Source organism: Myotis davidii, unplaced genomic scaffold (assembly GCF_000327345.1).
Source record: "Myotis davidii unplaced genomic scaffold, ASM32734v1 scaffold115, whole genome shotgun sequence".
Taxonomy (NCBI): Eukaryota; Metazoa; Chordata; class Mammalia; order Chiroptera; family Vespertilionidae; genus Myotis; species Myotis davidii.
The window spans coordinates 3,443,511-3,452,973 of NW_006291010.1; the positions used below are offsets into that span (position 1 = coordinate 3,443,511).

General features: G+C 39.7%; 1 protein-coding gene across 1 annotated transcript in view; it reads left to right on the plus strand.

The window, feature by feature from the left end:
* FNDC3B (fibronectin type III domain containing 3B) overlaps nucleotides 1–9,463 on the plus strand; it is a 269,959-nt gene that overhangs the window by 102,651 nt on the left and 157,845 nt on the right. The window contains exon 4 of the mRNA XM_015564176.1: nucleotides 6,344–6,420. Within this exon, the coding sequence (XP_015419662.1) occupies nucleotides 6,344–6,420 (77 nt within the window). The remainder of the gene's footprint in view (nucleotides 1–6,343; nucleotides 6,421–9,463) is intronic.

A 9,463-nucleotide genomic window follows, 5' to 3' on the forward strand; every position in this document is an offset into this window, starting at 1 on the left:
GGTACGGTAGAGTGTGTTTTCTTTAGTGAATTACCGGTATGTTTACCGGTAATAAACTTGCACTGTTTTATGTATATGTTTGATTACATACAGCCTTGTGACAGTTTTCCTGAATGTCATAAGCATTTGAATATAAATTAAAATGTTAAAATCAAATCTGATATTGTTTTACCTTTTCTTTGGTGTGTGGAAGGTGTGCGGAAGAGGGGGTAGTCTTATACGGCGAGTATATAACAAACTCTGTATTTTGAGTGGAAATGTTAGGGGGTCGTCTTATACGCCCAGTCGTCTTATACGCCCAGTCATCTTATACGCCGGCAAATACGGTAATAATGTCCTTTGATGCACAAAAGTTTTTAACTTTTATGAAGTTCAGTTTATTATTTTTTTTTTTATGATTTGCAGATTGACTTTTCTGTTTCTGCAAAATGGCCATTGGGATTTTGATAGAAATTACATTGACTATATTGCTTTGAGTAGTATTGCCATCTTAGCAATATTAAGTCTCTCATTCATTCCATGTCTTCATTTGGTTATTTCCATTTATTTAGGTCTTTTATTTTCTTCTTTTATCCACTCCCAAGGATATGTTTATTGATTTTACAAGAGGGAGTGGGGAGAGAGACAGACAGACAGACATGGATGTGAGAGAGAAACATCCATTGGTTACCTCCCATATTTGCGCCCCCCCGCCCCCGCCAACGCTCTCTGCCTCTCACTCTCTCAAAAGAAAAATGAATTTAAAAAAAACTTTAAAAATGACAACAACCAATCCAACAATAGCTGTTTGGTGTGAATAATAAAAATTATACCTATGTTTTTTTGTCAGATTGGCAAAAAATATATTTTTTGGTGTGCTGTAGAATTTTAGTAATTAGTTTATATGTTCCATGAGATGAAAAAGTTTGAAAATCACTTACCTAAGGAATTATCAGCAATGTGGCCCCTGGACAGCAGCAGCTATATCACCTGAGAACTTATTAGAAACAGAGGCCCGGTGCACGAAAATTCATGCACTGGATAGGGGAGTCCCTCAGCCTAGCCTGCCCCCTCTCACAGTCTAGGCACCCTCAGGGGTGGGAGGCGACCCGGCGATCAAGGGAAGGCAACACCCCCATCACACCTCTGCTGCTGCCACTGCCAGCAGCACAAGCCTCAGCCGGTCCTCGTTACCTGAGCCTGGGGCCTACCCTGGGCAGCTCAGCAGCCGCCATCTGAGGCTTGCCTGTGCCGCGGGCTGGCCCTGGGGTGGCTGGGCAACCACCATCCAAGGCTTGCCTGAGCCTGTCAGTGGGGGATGCAGGAGGCCCCTGGCGGGGCTGACGGGACCCCAGCGGCAGGCATGCGGTGCAGCTGGCCCCACCCTCACTGTGGGCACTGCCATCTTGTGACAGCATGACAGTCAATTTGCATATTGCCTCTTTATAATATAGGATGCTAACTTTGGGGATTCATCCCAGGCCCTCTGATCCTGGAACTATGGGAAGGGGAACACAGCAATCTGGATTTTAAGAAACCCTCTGGGTAAAGCTGATGCTCAGTAAAGTTTAAGAACCACTGTACTAGAGTTTAAGATTCTTTGACGTTAGGACCTGTACTTTATTACTTTGTATTCCTTTTACTTCTCTTGTGGGATTAGTTAGTGTTAAATAATTTTTTAAAAAAGTCAATGTTCCCCAAAGTGCCTACGTCATCTCTTGGCTTAGCTGTGTGTCTTGAGTCACCATAATTGGAGATTGATTATTAGACAGTCACAGAATTGATCAGAAGACCTTTTATATTCAGATTTAGACCCATGGCAAACAGCACAAGTGCACTTTTATTCAGATCTTTAGTCCTGATAATTACTTTCGCCATAATTATTTACTTGCCTACTAGCTGTGGCCTTATCCTTATGACTATTGCCAGCAAGAATTTCTCTTCTTTGGCTATTTAGACAGACTCGAGGGTCACTTTTATAGGGTTTATTGGATTTTATCACATCATTATTTTGCTTTTGCTTTATTTTTCCCATTAATGTTATCTCTCGCTATGTGTGATCTCAGTTCCTTTACATCCTTTGTGAACATGGTATTTAAATTAATAGGATAAGAATGTGATCTTTTTCAACTGAAGGACTTGTATGCATGCATGTAAGCATAACCAATGGACATAAGACACTGGGGGGTAGGGGAGGCCAGGGGATTGTCAAGGGCAGGGAACAAAAATGACACATATGGAATACCCTTTGTAATATTTTAAGCAATAAAACAATAAAATCCAAAAAAAAGAATGTGATCTTTTGCTACCAAGGGCTGTTGTTGAAAATGACCATTGAACACACAAGTATCAGTTTATAGACAGATACAGTAATACATTTCTCTTTATTCACTGCTTGTTCACTTATTGGTGAATACTTAGCATATAAAAACACCAATTAAACATTTCTGAAATTGTGGTATAATTATTTATAGCTATTTCTAAGGCTGGTTTAGGTGATAATTTATACCCTGGATTCTCAATTATCACCACTTTCAGATTTCTAAACTTCATTTGTACATTCACCACGAGTCAATCTAGTTACCACTGGTCCCAGAGTCGGTGAATATTTTGAATATAGCATCAGAGCAAGAGCTTTATAAATGTGTGAGCTCTGGGGGATCCCTGGCAGCAGGGAAGAAGCACAAAAGGGAGCAGGGTGGCCTCACAGTCTTGACAGGGTCTTGGGGACTTTTCTTGTGCATGTGTGGTCCTAAAAATAGCATTTGCTGGACTTACCTTCAGTCTCTTTGATGTGAGAATTAAGTCATAAGATCATTGCATGAATTACTGTTGATTGAATGATTATGGTATAAGTAAATTAAATATCAATTCATTAACAAATTCTATCAGACTTTTAAGATGTTATACCATGCCTATTGCAGTTTAATTTTTAATTACGATAAACCAATCATAGTGCTTGTTTGTGTCTCACATCTTGTTGAGTGCAAAAAGAATTCTTAACTGTTGAAGTCACAGCCTAAAACCTGAAATTGATCAACATTCCCAAGGCATTTTTTTTTTTCATGGAGTTACTTGGCTCTTAGCAAACACTTTAGTTTCAGTTCTAGAAACTGCTTGAGATATTTTTCATCTGTCTTTGGAAGAGTTTATGTGGTCTCTAGCTGAACGTCTGAATTAGCTTCTCAAAAAAATATCTCACTGACAGTATTTTGGAAGTGTATGTTTGCTTACTTTCATTTTCAAATTATTTAATGTATGTGTACATATTTCTGTGTAGACCTGCCTGTATATAATGAGTGTTTAATCAAAGGGGATTCCAGATATCTTAAGAGATTTAAAAATTATTTTTAAAAAATTTAATAATTCAGTGATTTCCCAGTGTAGTCAGAGGAAGTTGATTTGTTTGAAAATACTGTGTGATGATACTGCCCCAAGTTATTCCTCGTCCCAAATACTAGTATAGCCAGTGTTGGTGGGGTTGAATAAGGAGAGAACCATTCTCACCATATTCTAAGGGCTATATGCTTTTAAGTCCTATGTGTCATGAGGGTATTGATTAAAAAAATCAAAAGGAACCTAATATTCCTAAAAGTTTAGGGAGAGAAGTTTGTGTTTTAATTAGGTAGGTAAGGGTTATAATAATGTCAGGAGGTTCTCAGACACAGGTTTGCACAGAGGCAGTAACTCACTGATTGATGAGAAACAAGTGTTTAGAGAGACAATAACTTTTCACATACCAGACATTCATTCATTCACTCACTCATTCATTCATTCATTCATTCATTGCTAGCTTTTAATCTCCAGAATGCTTGTGAATGCAATGGTTTATTTTATTTCAGAAAAAAGAGGAACCTTGGGGTTCCAAAGACACAGTTGAGTTTCGGAAGTCATTACTGTATGCTTTGCAGTGCTTTTTGTAAAGGTTTGATGACAGTGACAAGAGGAAGGGGATGGGCAAGCATGTTAAAGTCATTTGGCTACTTTTGAAATCAAGACTGGGAAGAAAACATTTTCTGTCTGTAAATCACTCACTTGTCCTACATTCTTTAAAGTATTTTACACAAATGACTTTAACAGTTTTAGGGGTCATGTCTTGGGTTAAGAGACTGTGCCTGGTATACATTTTGGTGATTTAAAAACAATACTGAGGTGGTAGCATTTCTGTTCACATATGTGCTGTGAAGTATTTGATATTTGTTTGATGTACAAGGTTAGCCTCTTAAGGCAATATTGTATAAAGTGTAGTTGCTGATTTTACATGTTTATAAGGACATTTAAAGTAAATCAGTACTTATAATGTTAACAAAAAAGTAAACTGAAAAACAAAAACTTATAAATAAAAATTTTGAAAACGTAAAAATTGCTAACATTTTGATGAGTGATTTTTGTGCTATGTACTACTAAGCGTTTTTGCATACATTATTGAATTTAATCTTTAAACCCAATGTGTCAGGTAGGAGTTGTTCTCATTTATACCTGTTGAGCAGTGAGGCTCCAAAAGTGAATTGTTCAAGGTCACATAACCAGTGTGACTAGTGAGCTGGGAATGAAACCAGGCAGAGACCCTTGGATTTCATAGATACTGCTCAGGCTAAGGCTGAAATAGATGTCTGTGCTTCTTAAGTGAGGCAATCCAAACAAAAGTACATACCGAAATGTCTTGATGACTATGGCAAAAATGCTAAAACTAATGAGAAAGATAGATTTGGATAGTACCTTCAGTGATTAGTATATGTAATAATTGAAATCATACTTTAAGATAGGATAGGCTCATTCAATTATGACATTGTCTTTTGCTTTAAATAATCATCAATTTGTTAGCCTGAGAGAGGCCTCTGTGGTTTTGTATGTGTTTAGAGATTATCAGATAGTTCAGTGCTTTGGTGTATTGTCCATGAAGTTGCAGTGTGAACTGTGGTCAGATGGTATGGATATCAGCGTCTTTTCTGCTTTACTCTGTTTTCATCCCTCTACTTGTAGACCTGTGGATGGGTACCCCAACATCCCTGTCCCTCTATATCCCCAACTGGTCCTCTCCTATGAAGTAGTTAGAACATTGCGTTATACTGTGCAGTGAGGGTTGCATTATGCTTACATGTAAATGCATCATTGGGTGGCAGGATCTATTTTCTTTTGCCAAGAAAAGTGTTGTATTTTTCTTGGTTTTTGTTACAGTTCAATAATTTTCATTGCCGGCAGCACAACACTCTTTGGGAGAGAGAAAATAAACAACACAGGGCACTTGGAGCCAGGAAGTCGCATCTCAGACTAGAAACATGTGGGAGGGAGGTGGGGGAGGGAAGGTAAACATATGATGATAGAAGATGATTTGGGTGGTGGGTACACAATGCAGCATATAGATCATGTAGCATGGAAATGTACACCTGAAACCTATATAATTATATTAACCAATGTCACTAAAATGAATTTAATTTTTAAAACCCCACAGTGTGGATTGACATTTGAGCAGTGTGTGTGAAATAGGGGAGCCAGCTACCAACCTAAAAACCAGTGGTGTGTTCCTGCACATCTAGGGAAACCATGTAATCACGGGGTCTTTGGTAGGGTGTCAGAAGTTGATTTTGATGTTATGACAAATATTATGGTTTCTTTGTAATTAAATATTAACTCAAACTGTATTTTAGGTGAGTCTTACCTTGCTGGTCATTGTTTGTATTAGACCTGTAATTAACTTTTGATGAATTTGCAACTAACCTGTTGTTATTTGAATGTTTTACTTTGAAACAACCCCAAGTAAACTTGTCATGAGTATTTCTAAATACCTAGTTTTAAAATGTGATCTTTTTTCCCTCTGCCTAATAACATAAGAGGCATACCAAATTCAGTTAGCTTGAAGTGTTTTTGGTTTCTTCTCTTTGAAAATTAATGTCATGTTACAATAACTTACTGAAAATAATAATTTGAAATGAAAATTATGAACCTACATCCATTGGGGCTTTTTAAACCAGAGGAGATAAACCATTTAAAATTAATTTGTTTAATGTAAATCAATTTTGTATTTTGAATGTTATTAATACATTCTTTTAAAGACAAATAAAAAGAAACTTTTTGCCCCACTTTGTTAGACTACGCTTAACTAAGCATCCTTGAGGATTTGGGAATCATTAAATATTTATAAAGATGCTCAAAGTTTTGCTCCCCCCCCTCCTTGACTTATACAGCTGGAGAATTTCTTTTCATCCATAATTTCATGTCTAAGGCACAGTGTAACAATTATTGAAGAGAAAATAGTCCAAGTGATTAATTCTCTTTAGTTTTGATAATGTTTTTAAAATATCAATGATTATTTTGAGCACTGTATGTTTTTCAACAGTTAATATCTTGCTCTTGCTTCTTTTAGGACCTGCTGAAGTTCCGATGATGTCACCCAATGGATCCATTCCTCCTATCCATGTGCCTCCAGGTTATATCTCACAGGTAACCAGTTGATGGACTTCTCCACTCACTATGGGCACTGTCATTGTGCCAAGAGAAAACATGTGGAGGCTTGAAAACGTATTCCAAGATTAATTTAGTTCAGATGATGCCAGAGTTGTCGTTTTTGTGGTATCAGGCAGCCCTTCCCAAGTCTCGGTGCCTAACAGGCCAGAGTTAGAGGGAGGAAAACACAGCTGGGCCGCTAGGCTGCCCTTGGCCAAGGTGGGTGTCACACTTGACCAATGATTGTGATTTCTTCATAGAGTCTACTGAATTAGAGACTAATCAGTAAAAATATCAAAGGAGACATTGTTAGTGTAAGTAGGGCCTGTCCTCTCTTCTAGGAGTTTCATTTCTACACAATGCGTTACATCTTGGGCTTGGTGCATTACTGAGTATGATGTGAGAACTTGGCTGTTTGTACTTACATTTCTCTAAAATTTTGTTTTTCTTTTAAATAAAATAGCCAATAGCAATTTAAAAAGTAAAAGGTATATTAAAAGGTTAAAAAATTGTTAAAGGAGAAAGTTATACTCCTGTACTAGGATAAGGTTTAAAATGTTGTGTGTGCTTGGAATGTGGATTTCTGTATATACTTTAACTGTGGTCTTAGGCTCAGCACAATATGAATGTCTCCCTTTGTCCCTGCACATCTTCCTTTCCAAATTCCTAACCAGAAAATTCCTGTTTTTCTCCTTTGCCTTTTTTCTTTTTTTCCCCTCCTTGTAAGAACATCCTATACTCATTGAAAAAAAATCAGAAAAGAATAAAAAATATTTGTAATTTTACTACCCACAGAAGATAATAATCATTGTGTTAGCATTTTTTGGATTATATTCCTCCAAATTTTTTTCTTTCTATTCCTCCTCTGTTTTTATAGTGGTTTAAAAAAAATCGGTCATTTTAAGTTTTTAATGATTTGCTAGGATAAAAAAATTGGCAGCTACAATAGAAAAATTGCTGATGTGCAGGCAGAAATCAAAGCAATTTTATCCATCTCTGATGTAAAACTTACCCATTTCTTTACCATCTAAGTCATAGTGCAGCCACTATAGTATCATTTTTTCCATCCTTATTTTCACGTGAGCCAATTTGGCATCTTTGTTTTGTTTTGTTTTGAGTCACCAGAATGTTGGCTAGTCCTTCCCCTGTTTTAAATAAATGGCTTGTTTTACACAAGTCTTTGTAAATAAGTCACTGGAGGGAGAAAAGGGTGCAGAGCAGTCCCTTCCAGCAGGACATGTGATGACGGATCACATCCACGTTGCCAGTCAATTAACAGAAAAGAACAAGGAATGCAGGATGCCATTATGGCCCCTCATTTATTTTGAGGAAGTGTTTCATTCCATTGAACATAGTACAGTTCTCAGCATTGAGATGGAAGAAAAACACCTCCTTTTATGTTAAAGGTCCATTTATGGAATGCCAGCTAAAAGTTAAACATTCTGGTAGAGAAAAGCCACAGTGTACTTTTTCTTGCCAGTGGTGTTACTGTCGTTTACATATAAGGAAGCTGAGGCTCAGAGTGGAACCAGAATCACAACCCACACATTTCTGATTTTACCAACCTTTTTCCCACTTTGATGTGATCTTGAAGTCAGCCACAGAGCCTGCCTTGATGGATGTATTTGCTTTCTATTACATTACTTTCTGACAATGTGAGTGTGGGTGTGTGGAGTGTGCCTACTCATGAATCTTTCTCCAGGACTAACACCAGTTTCTCACGTATGAGATCGTCCATTATTATAAGAAAACTAAAGGCCCAGTGCACAAAATTCATGCATGGGATGTTGGGGGTCTCTCATCCTGGCCTGCACCCTCTCCTGTCCTGGATCCCTGCCGGGGATATCCTAAACTGTCAGTCAGACATCCCTCTTGGAATCTGGGACCGCTGGCTCCTAACCGCTCACCTGCCTGCCTGCCTGATTGCCCCTAACCACTCTGCCCCTACCTATCACCCCTAATAGCTGTCCCCTGCTGGCCTGATCACCCCTAACTGCTCTCTACTGCCAGCCTTATCGCCCCTAACTGCTCTCCCCTGACAGCCTGATTGCCCTAACTATATCTGCCTCAGCCCCTGCCACTGTGGCTTTGTCTGGAAGGACATCCAGAAGGATGTCCAGAAGACATCTGGTCTAATTAGCATATTACCCTTTTATTAATATAAACTAGAGGCCCAGTGCACGAAATTCATGCACTGGTAGAGTCTCTAGTGGCTGCCGGCTGCTGGCTGTGTACTCTCTCCCTTCCCCGGCCACCTGACCCCACCGCTGCTGCCTCTGGTCACTGCCTGTGGGGCCTGATCACCCCACCTATTGCCCTGCCACCTCCTGGCTCCCAGGTGCTAAAGGAGCAGGGCGGCAGCCCCACCCCCTGCTGCAGCCCCACCCGGTGACCAGTGGCTTGCACCTGCTCCACCATCCCACCCCGGTCCTGCTCTCGTCGGTGCCTGCAGCATCTTCACTGCCGCCCACTGCCAGTGCTGTGTGGCCAACACCTGCCATGTTCTGTGCTGCCCTCTGGTAGTCAGCGCACATCATAGCAAACAGTCGAACTCCCAGCAGAACTCCCAGTAGAGGGGACAATTTGCATATTAGGATTTTATTATATTAGAGGCCCAGTGCACAAAATTTGTGCACAGGTAGGGTCCCTAGCTGCTGCCAGCTGGGGCCTCCCTTTGCACCTGCCTTGGCCTGACACCGCCCGCTCACCTGCTCCACCATCTTGCCATGGTCTCACTCTCGTCAGGGCCCATTGAGGTTGGCAGTGTGTCCACTGCCGCCCACTGCCAGCGCTGCGTTGCCAATGCCTGCCATGTTCCGCACCACCCCCTAGTGGTCAGCGCATGTCTGACTCCCTGTCAGTCGAAATCCCGCTCTTGGGGACAATTTGCATATTAGCCTTTTATTATATAGGATAGGATTGAAGAGGGAGGCAAGTGAATGATTAAAAATGTTACATTAGTAACATTGACTCTGAACTGTGAGTCAATGAAAAAAAATCGATGCATTACATAATTAAGTAGCTGAAACAAGTTTCAAGA